Source organism: Triturus cristatus, chromosome 9 (assembly GCF_964204655.1).
Source record: "Triturus cristatus chromosome 9, aTriCri1.1, whole genome shotgun sequence".
NCBI classification, from domain to species: Eukaryota; Metazoa; Chordata; class Amphibia; order Caudata; family Salamandridae; genus Triturus; species Triturus cristatus.
The window spans coordinates 322,083,805-322,098,237 of NC_140592.1; the positions used below are offsets into that span (position 1 = coordinate 322,083,805).

Consider the following 14,433-nt stretch of genomic DNA (forward strand, 5'->3'; position numbering starts at 1 on the left):
GAAGAGATAAAAGGGTAATTTGTACATGTTTCATAAGTCTGGCTACTCTATTCATACTGATTCTATTACATATGGCTCAACTAATCAGTCTAACCTCTCCTCCCCTCAAAAATAATATAACTGTCAATCTTTCTTTTCCCTTTCAACCATCCATCTTCCTTTTCCCATTCAACAACCCACCTTGGTCTCATAATCCTTACCTAGAATTCTTAACCCTAAAATCTGGAAACATCTATAAAGAAACCTACCTCCTACTGTATTAGAGGTCACTCCGCTACAGGAACTCTCTCAACTCATCTATGCAGAAGAAGTCAACAATCTGTTTATTAACTACAACACCAACATTGCCTCGATTGATGCTATCCTGGCCCCACTTTGACGGGACAACCTAGCCAACCCTGGTTCAATGTGTATCTCAATGACAGAAGACTGGACACTGGAAAATGCTTTGCACATCTCCAACTTTCCAACTTTGCACACTAACCTAAAGGTAGGAAGAACCTATAAAAACACGCCATCACTGCTGATAAAACCAAGTTTGTCCAAGATCAAATCAGGGTCTCTTCCAACAAACCCAAAATACTATTTCAATGCATATACTGCAAAATCTCCCCTCTCAACCCAATCCAGTGCCTGATTCTTCAACAAACCTTACTAATTCCTTTTTTCCCTTTATTAATAAAATCTACACCTTCAGTGAAAATGTTCTGAAGTAAACATTGTTTCTTTATGATTGCAAGGAATCATGGGATATGGGGTCCTAACTTATTGAAACTACTGTTGAACTTATGAACACGGTTTAGCTGTTGACCAATAAAGTGAAGAAAAGAAGAGCATAATCCTCGCAAAAATGAAAACGTCCTTCTAGATAGTTAGGAAATGTTACATTCTGCAACTTCTCTCCTCAAGCAGAAAAGAATCAGTTCACCTCTATCTTACATGACTTCCATAGGCACTTTAGTGAAGCAAGAATGGATTTTAAATTGCGCTGCTTCACCTACGAAGCCCTTCACTTAAATAAAGTGACATACATAGCCTACCACCACAATACTTTGGTGGACAAGAAGCCTGAAAAGCAAAAAAACATGCTGCTCTGTCCAATACTGTCAAAAACTGCTGTTTCAGATTATTTATGCATTCTAGACCACTCATTTGTACTGTTCACCATTATAATTCAATGTATCTGTTATTGTATTGTAGAGTGCAATCCTACCATCGGAGGTGCTAGCATACTGTACCAAACTAGTAAATGCTAATAAAATACTTGAACAAAAATGTAAATCTGTTGCCAGTCTTTAAATTTAGAACAGCCTAATGAAGAAAGATAAAAAGAAAGGCAGAGGAACAAAAAGACACAAGTGGAAAAAATGGAAGAAAGAAAGAAAAAATAGTAGACTGCAAGAAACTTACACCTCGATTGCTGGCGTTCTCCTGCAGAAACTTCCTAAACTTGTTCAAGAAGATATACCTGGAGGCCTCGCCCTATAAAACAATAAAGCACAAAAATATTGTGTATGTTACTGAGAAAATAATACAGTTCACATATGTCAAACTAATGAGATGCAAGTGACGCTAGATGAAACCTTTTGGGACAGCATGTCTTTGTACAGGACAGCAACGCAATTTTAGGGCAAGGCACGGAGTCCAATATAAGGCAGACTACTTCATTGCATACAAACAGAGCAGCAACCAGGATAGAACATTGAAATAGAACAAATCAACATTGTTGAACTTACATAAATAATCAGAACTAGCAGCCATATTCGTTCTTTGTTGCTGCTCATGCACAGATAATTAGTAGGCCTGAGACCGAGTGTTTATGTATGGTCTAGTTAGGTTTTGTTCATTAATCATATTCAATTGTACTGAGACAGTATGATTAATTTAAGAGGGATTTGCTGTGCTATTAGCTTTAGAATTTGAAAAACAAACATTTGTCTTTTGGATTCTTAACACTTGCAGAGTAAATTTCAGGTGATTAAGGTTTTAAACTCCCTGGGAAGCTTGGCTCTATGCGAAAACAATATGTTTGGGTATGAAATGTACAAACGGAAAGAAGCATGGGCTTAGGCAGGGGGTCACTTACCCTGACAGGCGCAAGCAATTCCAGCCTCACAAAGCAGCTTTCCCAGTGCTGTCGCGAATATTTTGGCACAGGACACAGCACGCGTCCTTAATGTAGGCCGGTGGTTTGTGAATGCGGCGGTAGGCAGTCTGTTTACCTGGTTTGCACAATTTTGCTTGGATCGGGCTTCTGTACACTTGCGGCAAAAAGATTAAAGGTCTGAATATTTTAGAATAAGACTGTCCTCCTGGGAATTAAAAAATGGCAACTCAGATGAAGGCTAAAGTGAAGGTTATAGGGGCCACGAAAAGAGTCCCAAAGCAGTGGCTTGTGTTGAGACTTCAAGTAGTGGTAATACAGATTTAAGTTGTTCCACAGATTTAGAGGAGTCCGAGATGGAGGAGAGTAAACCCAAAACCACAGATAAGACCAGAAATTAGATGAGACTGAAATTAATGGATTAGTTGATCCTTTAGGTGATCATATATTTGAACCTACGCTAGTGCAACATCGTTTGTTTCTTCAGGGGACTCCAGAAGAACATGTGGCTCGGCATGATGAGAACTGGATAAGGAAGAAAAAGCTATAAGAGGTCAGACACTGCATAGATCAGAGTGTCCAAGACCTACATTAAGTTCTAAAGTGGCAGATACTCGCGATTTAGATCCAAAGAAGTTGGTGTTCATAAATAAATCTGGACATGACTCAAACAAGAGTTGCCCGGACAGACTGTTGGGACATGTTGGGTGATTTAATGAGGTTATTCGATGTGTGTGAGAAGGCTTACTTAAATAAAACTGGTTTTAATGTTAATGATGTGAGACAGTGGGCACAAAGGGCAATTTGCATGTTGGGGATTTCGAATGCACCCTAATGTATGCAGAGTAGGAAGAGCATTTTGAGGAACACCGACCCAAAGCAGTCGAAGCTTGCCAGTAAAGAGTCTGTGCAGATTCTAATTGGTTGTAGGTTGGTGAAACGTTTGTAAAGTATATGTTGAGGTATGCTGGTACATTTAACTTAATACAGAAAATACAAAAATATATTAAGAAGGTTTTTGGAGGGGCCGGGAGAATGAGGGGTCGGTTCCCAAGGCTGAGTAATTATTTGTGCATCATTTTCACAAGTATTTAGGCCCTACGGATATCAAGCCCTGACTTCTTTCCTCTGCAACAGAGAGAAGGAGCCAGAGAAACGAGTGGCGATAGTAGGAATAGAGGAGCACCAAGTCAATTATTAGATTTTATGAAAAATTTAGCATTTATATACAACAAAGTAAAATACATACTTTACAAACAAACACAGTCCTGAGGTCAGGCCTCTAGTATTTCATAGGCAGTTCCCGAGTCCCACTCCCTCAAGCTAGCAGTAGTAGTTATTCCCCATTCACTACAGGCCACATTCAGGTTAAGCCCCACTAGTAGTGAGTCTCAGGACAACCCTGGTACTGGAGTTCATTCATGGCTCAAGGCCGGTAGGGTCTCCATGGCAGCCTCTTTCCTCTATCGACGATCTTGGCCAGACTGCGCTTCTTGCTTGGTCCCAGTGGCCCCTTCTGGCATACAGTGTCACCCTTCCTCCTCTGCACACTGGCTCCGGCCAAACTGGTACAGCAGCAATCTTCATGGCGGCCCCACCCGCTATGCGGGGTCACTGACTTGATACCACACAGGGGCTACGGCCCAATTGGCACGGCAGCAATCTTCATGATGGCCCCCACCTGGTAAACAGGGTCACCGACTTGACACTGCACAGGGGCTACAGTCCGATTGGTGCAGCAATGGCACGGCTCACTTCACGGTGGCCCTCCTCCGGCATATGGGTGTCGTCGTCTTTCCCTGCATACGGGAAAAATACCGGATCAGTACAGCAGCAGTCTCCTCACACCTCGATGTGGTGATCCACTTGCCAGGATTCCCCCACTGCTCCTTACTACTTCCAACGCTCAACTCTTCCTCATAGGGCACACTGGTCTAGGAAAGCACGCAGGCGCTGGTGCTCCAGGCTTCAGGGCAGGTGGTCTTGGATTCCCTGGTTGATGTCCCCTCACCCAGCTGGGAGACTATCAGGCCTTGGCCCCAGTCCTGGTCACAGTCAGAAGCCTTGCAGCGCTTCTCCTCCTTGCACAGCCAGAATGGCTGCTTGACAGGGGACAGTTTTGGGGTCTCGAGCTCCTGTTCTTAGTCTATTTCCAGACACCAAATGTGATTTATAGTTGGAGGCCCTGATTTATATATAGACAGACAGCCTGCCGTTCCACCATCGGAACAGTGTAAATTACTCTGTCTCTATGACGGAGAAACTGCCTCCTAATAAATAAATGCCAAGTAGATGGTCATTTATAAAAGCATTGGTTGGAACTGCCACCATGGTGGTTCCGGTCTATGCATTTTACTCTTTGCTACAGGGTTGCGTCAGTAGGACCCCAGCTCTATAGCAGAGTATTCTTTTTTTATTTTCAAAAAGAAAATCCCAAAACTGTTTTTTCTTTTTAAATAAAAAAAAGTAATGCTACCCCCGTAATGGGGAATCATCATCCTTGGCGGACGAAGCATTATTGGCATTTTACTGTCCCTCATCACCAGGGTTTGTCTGGCAATGAAGGACAATATAAAATGGCTATATGTCTGCCAAATTTAATTGGGCAATCAAAGATATAGCCATTTCCCCAATGGCCCCTACTCCGTAGGGCCATCAGAGAAGTTTGGACACAGCGGAGACAGAGTAGTCTCTGCCGAAGCGAAACTTAAGTTTCGCCCGCATAAATATTGGGCGCATGGATCACTATGTTGGCGGGGAGGGAACTCCGTCGCCTCTGTGGCGGAGTTACCTTCACGCCAACATATAAATCAGGCCAGAGTCTTTAAAGTTTATGTTGGAAGTCTGCTTCCTTATGAACTGGGCTCTCCTCTGCTCCCTCTTCCTCCCAAAAGGAGCCTATCATAGCAGTAGTGATTCCAAATCTGATACCCCCACAACACAGGCCATGGGAGTGACTAGAGGTTCACACCTGGATGTCAGCCACAGTAAAGTAAACCAAAAGATTACTCAAGGGCCTCAGTCCTACTCTTAAAGATTTTCTTATTAGCCCATTCACCTGCCTGAGATGTGTTGCAGCCACTTCCCAGAGACCACTCTCTGAATCAGAGAGCACCCTTTGAAGTGTAGTGGAAAGCATGCCTTCCCTTCCTCCAGTGTGTCCCACCAAGCTTAAAGGACTTCAGCAATGCACAAATCTATCTGGGAGAATTTCTCTACCTCCTCTCCTCCTGTTTCTCCATTCAGTCCTGGGTCTCCCAAAATGGAAACCAGAGTCGTCCATGCTTTGTACCATTCACAGGCACACACATAAGAAGCACATAGATACCACACATGTGCTGTGCAGCATTACACACTAAACCAATGTAGGCCAAAGGTGAACTAAGGACATAGCAACAAAACTTTAAATGAATGAGCTTGTAGGCCTCACTCCAGTAACAGCGGTAAAAAGGCCCTGTTCTCTTCTACTGAGCACCACAAAGTATAATGCCACCATCGCGCTTGTGCAGCTTGAATCCTGGCAAAGGCAGTAGTCTTTCACAACTACGAGGGTAGCACTTAGAGCTCCCCCTTTGGGCAAAATAGACACAATCCGTGAGACAGGCCTAGGTCATTGCACACACGCATGATCCATGTTCACCCATGACAACAAAAATAAGCATTAGGGACTGAGACATAATTACAGTTGGGGCACTCAGGTCACGGGTACACTTCAATCACCATGTGAAGGACTTTTCCATCCCAACAACTATCCACCTAGAGAATGGTCTTTTTTGCACTGCCTCGCCCTTCTTTGTCCCAGACAAACCCACAAATAGCTGATCGTCCACATGGTATGATCAATGCAGAAACGGAGGGCTCTCTTGGGGTCCAAACGAACAAGTTACTTACCTTCGGTAACGCTTTTACTGGTGGATACAGTATCTGCCTGTGGATTCCTCACCTTGTGAATATCCCCTGCGCCAGCATTCCACGGAATTTGTCCTAGCTCTCCACGCCGACATGGACGTCATAATTCTTAATTCTTATGACATGGCTGATACAGTAATAAGACCTGAGGTGGAAACTACGCGGCCAGTTCGGAATTGGGGGAAGATTAACTTGCCAGAACTCAATAAACTACTGATCAAAACACTTCCATGTGTTGAACTACCAACTGCCGCTCTCAATTGCGCCACTGAACTCTGGCTAACCACTGCAGTCAATACAGCGCATCCAATGACATCAAAGCCCGCATTTTCACACCACCCTCCTGCTCCATGGTATTCGGAACAACTTAAAAGCCTCCGCTCACATTGTAAGACCTTGGAGCGTAAATGGAGACAAGGCTATTCTCCTTCACGTAAAGCCACATATAAAGAAGCCTTAAAAAAATACCACTACAGTTGTAAAACTGCTAAAGCAGACTACACAAGGAAAACTGTGACTGATGCACAAAATTGCCCAAAGGTGCTATTCTCTGTTGTCAAAAAATTGACTGGTGCTAACTCGATCCCTCCTCCCCCGGCACTTGATGGCACTCAGTGTCAGTCCTTAGCGGATTACTTCATAGATAAAGTTGATCTTATCTATGAAAATTTCACTACACCTCCAGGTACTATGTACACTGCCCTTGACATAGTCCAAAAATTGGAAAACAATGACACTGATGCAGTAGTCACTACTTGGCAGCCCTTAGACGCCATTTCTTTCCTCTCCTGTTTAAATAGTGTGAGATCGGGCTCCCCACAGGACGCTCTCCCGGCCAAAATATTAAAACAATTAGACCCCCTCACTCATCCCCCCATCATTAAATTACTTAACGCTTCTCTGAGCGAGGCCCATGTCCCACAACCTTGGAAACACGCCATGGTTGTACCGTTATTAAAAAAACAGGGTGCAGATCCTTCAAATCCTGCTAACTTTCGCCCTATATCTTTGTTGCCAATTTTCTCAAAGATATTGGAGAGACATATAAATTCTCAGCTCTCCAAACTGGTTGAAAACACTGGATTTCTCCATCCTTCTCAGTCGGGCTTTCGGCCTAGGCACTCAATCGAGACAGCCCTCCTGGGGGTGACAGAGAGTCTTAGGCACGGTGTCGATCAGGGAAACACCATGGCGCTCATCCTGCTGGATTTGAGCGCAGCTTTCGACACCGTGTCACATTCCATCCTCATTGACTCTCTGAAATCTCTAGGTGTGGCAGGCCAGGCCTTGGCCTGGCTGGCGTCTTTCCTTAGTGACCGAAGCTTCCAAGTGTTTTCTTCTAAAGCTGCCTCCGCCATTTGTCCATCCACCCGCGGCGTCCCCCAGGGCTCAATTCTTAGCCCTTTATTATTTAATATTTATGTTAAACCCTTGGCAACCATAGTCGAACAAGCTGGGCTAACCCTGTTTTCCTACGCAGATGACACCCAGATTGTCTTCTCCTTGTCAGGGAGAGACGTAAACAACATCTCCGCACTCAAGTCGGGCCTCACTCTTGTGGCCGACTGGATGCGGAGAAATTGTCTCAAGCTGAATGGGGAGAAGACCGAGGTGGTCATTCTGGGACAGAACAAACATCTTTGGGGTCCTCGCCATTGGCCCATCGAACTGGGAAATGCGCCTACACCATCTACTGCAGTTCGCAACCTGGGCGTCATTATTGACGACAGGCTAACTATGAGACAACAGGCTACTAAGGCCTCAGCCATCTGCTTTTCAACCTTGCGATGGCTTCACAAGATTTTGTGGATGCTCCCCCTCTCGCAGAACTGTAGTCCAGGCACTTGTAACATCACGCCTGGACTATGGCAACATTCTCTACTTGGGCGCAGATAAAGCTACTATACATGTGCTGCAGGTGGTGCAAAATGCGGCCGCGCGCCTGCTAAAGAATGTCCCCAGACGCACCTCAGCCACTGCCGCTTTGCGTGACCTCCATTGGTTGAGCATCCCAGAACGCGTTAAATTCAAGGCACTCTGCTATATGTTCAAGGCTAAGCAGGGTAGCGCCCCAGTATATGTTCAGGGGCTGGTAAAACCCTATAGACCCCTGCGCTCATTAAGGTCATCGGACATTGGCAATTTCACAGTACCAAGATGGAAGCTGGCAAAAATGGGAGGCCGCTCCTTTTCCACTCTTGGTCCTAAATACTGGAACTCCCTCCCATTGGCATTAAAATCTGAGACCAACTTACTCCGCTTCCGTAAGGCTTTGAAGACCCTGCTCTTTACTAAGCGTGACCAATAGTCGGCAGAGGCCTTAAGTCAAGGTGACATTCTCTTTTCTTCTACAGTCTATCCCTGGCGCCGGGAAACCCATTGTGGGTAGCTGTGCGCGGTACAAGCTTAAATAAATAAATAAATAAATAAATAAATAATTTCACGGCTCCGCTCGCGATTCCGTATGACGTCACCGTAGCCATAAGAAATTTTTCTTATGTCTTCTCGACTTCGACGAGTGTGAAGTCGACGACTCCGGCTTCGACTTGTCTCTCTTGCGACCTCTACCTTACTTCTTCGCCTTGGCAATAAACAGCTTTGCTTCCCATTCCTTAAGTGCCTTTGGGTTCATTTTCCTGCTACAGGAACAGTCTTCCACGTGGTGATCCGACGACAGGCACCATAAGCAATCTTCATGGGTGTCCGTGATGGACATGTGACCCCCACATACCCTACACGGCTTAAATCCTGACTTCCTCGACAAAGACATGAGTACTTTAAAAAACCGTTACTCACAAGTTAACAAGAAAATAACTCTTCAACCAAGGAGAGTGCTAGAAAACCGTTACGCGTCGATGGCGCGGAAAAAAGGGAACTGACGTCATCACGCCGGCGTGGCTCTCTTATGGCTCCGGTGACGTCATACGGAGTCGCGAGCGGAGCCGTGGAATTATGACGTCCACGTCGGCGTGGAGAGCTAGGAAAAATTGCGTGGAATGCTGGCGCAGGCGATATTCAGAAGGTGAGGAATCCACTGGCAGATGTATTCATCAGAATATGTAGCCTCTCCTCCTCTTTTGAGTTAGGGTAATGAAAGTTGGTAGGGTGTAGCCTACCTGACATGGAAAGGTGTTACTACGTTTGGCAGAAATGCAACTCGGAACACCCGTTTGTCGGCAAAAAATGGTGTTTAAGGTTACTTCACCAAGAGTACCGGCAGCTCACTCATCCAACAAGCTAACGTTATCCACTCTTGTGCTACACAACACTCCACACCAAACAGATATAGGACAAGAAGTGAGATAAGAACACAGTAGAGGAACTTTGAATGACTGACCCAGTAGGCCTCAAGTTAAAAAGCACCTGTTCACTCCTACTAGTCACTACACGGTATACTGCTATCACAGAGCTCTTGCTGCTTAACTCCTAGTAAAGGAAGTAGCCTATCATCATGGGAGTAGCACTTTGGGCGCTCATTCAGTCTGAAAAGACCGCAAACCGTGAGACAGGCCTATGTCATGGTGATTAAGCATCATCATGATCTTTGTTTGCCCATGACAACATAAATCAGGATTAGGGATCCAGACTTCGGTACTGTTGGGGAACTTAGAGCATGTCCATCACAATGCGAGTGCCTTTTCAATTCCAACAGCCTCCATTTGTTGAGAGACCTTTTCAAGACAGAGGATTGGTTAACAGGGTTGGATTTGAAGGATGCTTACTCAACAATCCCAGTTTGTGAAGAACAGGGATTTTCTGAGGTTTTAGTGATAGGGGAGAATGTGGAGGTTCAAAGGTCTACCATCGAGTTTACCTTGGCTCCATGGTGTTTTACAAAGATCATGAGACTAGTGATGGCTTGGTTAAGTAAGTTTGAGAGGTGTGTGTCTCATTGTTTACCTGGATAATTTTCTGATTATGTCAGACACAAGTGAAGGAACACACAGAGTTGGAGGTCTGCGTCATAGAGGATTCGATTTTTGTGGTTAACAGAGTAAAGTCTTATCTAGTTCTGAGTCAGGAAACAGTATTGTTAGGTTTTCAGATACAGACTTTAGATTCTGTGTGGAGATTGCTAATAGAGAAGGTGAGCAAAATTTGAAGGGAGTTAAGGAGGGCGATATCAGCTGAATGGGTTTTGTTGCAACAACTAGCAATTTTGTTGGGGTTGCTATTTGCCTCAATAAAGGCAATCTCTATAGCCACTTTGCATTATAGAGCTTTGCAGAAATTGAAGGCTTATCAACTTAGTGTTGGTATTGAATATTCTCAAATTGAGGCTGAATCAAGAGGCAGTAAAAGGAGAATGGTTGGGGCGCAACCAATTTAGAGCCATGGAAAGGCAGAGCAATTTTTGGGGAAATTCCTGGTATGGACTGGTGAGGACAGGGGGGAAAATGGGGCGTGGATGTGGAGTACGACCAGAGCTACCGACTCTGGAGCTGGGGAACCAGGTTTGAGTCACGGTGTCAGCTCAACATCCTGTGATTCTGGGCTTAATCTCTCCATGCCTACCCAAAATGAATGTGTCCTTTTGTAACGTAACTGGTGCTCATGTAAAGCGCTCCAATACATTCGGGTCAAGTTCGCGCTATATACAACTGCAAAAAAAAGGTCAATGAAGGAGGAAGACATGCATACAAATTGCCTGGAGTTGCTGGCATGTTCTTTTGCAGTGAAGAGTTTTGTGAGGGATTTTTTGAAATGTGTGTGTACCCAGTTTCAGCACCAGTAGTTAGCATAGCAATGGGTTTGTTGGTGTTCTGAAATGTGTGGATCCAGTTTCGGCACCTGCAGTTAGTGTAACTAATTATTTAACTGAGGTTTTTATAAAAGGCATGTCCCTTAGCTCTGTGAATTTATGTAGATCAGCGGTGTCAGCAGGTCATGTTTTAGGGTAACATTGCTTGTTTAGGAGATTGGTCAAACCTATTTACATAGAAGCTCCTCTATGTTCTAAGTAATCTTCATTATGGGATGTGAATATTGTCTTACAGGAGACTGTGAGATGGGGTATGTGTCTTTTTAAATAGCATCCAATATTTCACTCATACGGTGGAAGTTTTGTTGAAGCAAATGTCCTGTATCACCATGCTGTATGGATCCTAACGGCAAATGTGCCAGCTATTTGACCACCACGTCCACCACCACCACCACGTCCACCACCACCACCACCACCACGTCCACCACCACCACAGGTATGTAGTAAAGTAGGATCTGCTTTCATGGTTACCCCGACTTTTTGGTGGTGTTAAACTGTTTTCTGACTAGTCTGATTGGGATCCTGCTAATCAGGAACCCAGTTGTGTTCTTTCCCGAAATTTTACTTTGGTAGTGCTTTGGTACCTTCCCAATTGGCTACTGGTGTACCCTTCTAAGTCCCTAGTATATGATACTAAGGTACCCAGGGCATAGGTACACCAATGGTCTCCCATGGGCTGCAGCATATATTATGCCACTCATGAGAGACCACTCAAACTGTGACTACAGGCCTGCCATTGCAGCCTGTGTGAGCTGACAACAGATATAAGTTTCCTTATATCTGAGGTCACTGCACTTAAAACCTATAAGTTACCACTAAGGCAGGCCTTTCAATCCTGAAGGCAGGGTGCTAGGTTATATGTGTGAGGGTGCCCTGCCTGAGCAGGAAACCCCCTACAAACCCCAGAGTTAATTCTCCAGGCTTTGTAAGTGTGGTCAGCCATTTTATACATATAGTGGACATCAAAGCAATTATGAGATGCACAACTATATATTGGCTGAACCGAAATTGGTTATTTTGGTATCAAACATGTTGGAATCCTACACCAACACTGATTCCAGTGTTGGATATAGGATCCCATGTACTGGAGGGCTATCCTAGAGAGCCCCCTCTGTATTCCCAGTACCAGCCTTTCAGGGTTTACCAGCAAGCTTGTGCTGCTGCCAACCACAGACACAATTATGCCTTCCTATTGCTGAGTTGGGCTTGAGCAGGGGAAGGCACAGGGAGGTGTAACCACCTCCCAGACAGGACTTAGTCTATTGGCTGGGGCGAGGGCGCTTGCCAGCGCCACCAAATTGCTTTGAAGGGCACATCTGGTGCCCTCCTTGCATACTCCAGCTGGAACGAGTTCAAGGAGCCGGTGGCTCCCGCTATGGCACAAAACTGGACAAAGGACATGGGAGTATCCTCCCCTATGTCCAGCCCCTCCTGTAGGAGGGATCCCTGGATCATCCCAACCCTTTCCTTAGGGTATTTAAGGGCTTACCTGTGGGTGGCTCCACAGATTAGTCACGGGACAAGATTCAGATCTGAAACCACTTCATCTTCAACTGTCTGTGCACATTGGACTTCGCTTTGGGAACCGAGACATCTTGAAGACTCTTGCTGCTCCTGTTCTCGTCGCCCTGCCAGTCGACTGTTGGTCTGTGCATGTGCTCCTTCCAGGTTCTTCTCCAGGTCTGTGGGCATCCAAAACACCCGAAGGAATCTCCCTTGGAGTGAAGGAGTCATTCCCCTGCATCTGCAGGCACACTAACAAAGCTGACCGTCTTGTGCTCCTGATGTCCCACAGACTCTGAAAGGCTCAGCAACACAGGTGGTGTCTTGTCTTCGTAGCGAGTTTGAAGTCAGTATCCCTAGCCCTGAACTGCTGGAGCAGTATCCCTGTGCACTGCGTCAATTTGCTGTTGCCAAGGCTTGTTGACTCTTCTCCAGAGATCTTCAGGCTCCAAGAAGCTCCAGCATCTCCTGCTACCAAGATCTTTGTCCTCACCACATCCTCTGCACCGTGGGCCTGCATTCTTGGTGAGCTGCTCGAGGTCCTCTTTCGACTCCTGTGCCTTCGGCCTATGGGTCCTCTTGAGGGTCTTCTTTGGCTCCAATGGGCTCCCCTGCTTGCTCAGGACCTGCTCTGAGTCTCCTTCACTTGGTGAGTTTCCTTGAGCTCATTTTGCGCACCCTTTCCATGAGCTGCCCTACGGACCTTAAGAACTTTTACTCCATTTAATCTCTTTAATATGTACTTTTACACTACATTTGTAACTGACTAGATTAAGACTCTTGACCGAGCTTTCTAAAAATGCTTATTATTGTTTATTTCCTTATTCGCTACCTACATGAATGAAATTGTAAATTCTTTAAACTCGGAGTCTCTTGGGTTTCGAAAATGTTAATTTCACAAGGACTGTGTTTGGGTTTCTTAAACTACTAATGCAAAGCATAAGTAGCCTGAAATTGTTCTCTGATCATCAGGTGATGGTGATGCTTTTTTGTATAGTGGTAGCAGAGTTATTAGTCTGTGTGATCCTAACCCGTTTAAATATCTTTAGGAGGTTGGGACTTCCAGTTGCCATTTTATATCTTTACAGTATGGTCTTGTGGGTTATATATCTGAATCTAATCATTAAGTTATAAACTAGCAATCAATTCCTGGTTCTCTTTGGTTTGCCAACGAGTAACTATCCAAGCTCCTTCACCCCTCAATGCGATGAGCACGATTCGCCAGAGAAAGAAGTAAAATAATAGAGGATATTCATTGATGATCCAAGAAGGTAAAATATTTTGGGCCCAGTGAATGCTGGACCAGTTCACTTCAGTAACAATCTTTCTTGTATGCTTGAAATAACACTATTGTGACATTACTGGAGCTATGAAGTTCCTTCTCAGGCGTCAGTTTCCCATCTATTTTTCCACACTCCTCGAGGCAAACGGGTTAAGAATTGCATCAATTTGAGAAGCTGCAGTGCAACATTCTAACTTGGAACCTTTTAATAATTGTAGTCTGTGACCATCCTTGAGACTAAGGTATGAGGAATCAATAAACAAACTGCAGAGTATCGACAAGAAAGATTGTTAGCGAGGGCAGAAACGTTTTCTTCGGATAGATCCCTCCACACTGCAGATTCTTAACCTTTAGAATAAATTCCCAAGCAAGGTGGGGAGCTCTAAGGGATGGTTAGACAAGGAAACCCTGGAAGACTGAGCACATGAAATGGCAGTCCCTTCTCAACTCTGAGCCCAAGTAATAACTCTTAGTGAAGTGTTGCCCATGTTACCTTCCTACAAATTTCAATCACAGAAACTCCCCTAGCCAAGGCTTAGGTTGAAGATTTCACCCTGGTAGAGTGAGCTTGTAAACCATCTGGTGGTTCCTCGTGTAAAAGTGTATCACATTTTGAAGCACAATATGATCCATTGAGACAAAGTCCTCTTCTGCTACCTGTGTAACCTATTAAGAGACATCTGTCAGACCTAATCTCCTTATTACAGTCTATATGATAGTGGACTGCCATCATTGGATCCAGCCTGTGGAGCCTCTCCTCCCCAGGAGGATGTGGTGGGGGATAAAAGGAAGAAAGGGTGATGGAGTGACCCAGAATGAAAAGAGTGGCTACCTGTGGCATGGAAACAGCTCTGCTTTGAAAGACCAACTTGT

General features: G+C 44.9%; 1 protein-coding gene across 2 annotated transcripts in view; it reads right to left on the reverse strand.

The window, feature by feature from the left end:
* The window catches only part of RNF123 (ring finger protein 123), a 1,761,234-nt gene that overhangs the window by 1,220,610 nt on the left and 526,191 nt on the right, over positions 1 to 14,433 (reverse strand). For both annotated transcript variants that reach the window (XM_085625036.1, XM_085625035.1), the window contains exon 19: positions 1,411 to 1,482. In XM_085625036.1, coding sequence (XP_085481162.1) covers positions 1,411 to 1,482 — 72 coding nt within the window. The remainder of the gene's footprint in view (positions 1 to 1,410; positions 1,483 to 14,433) is intronic.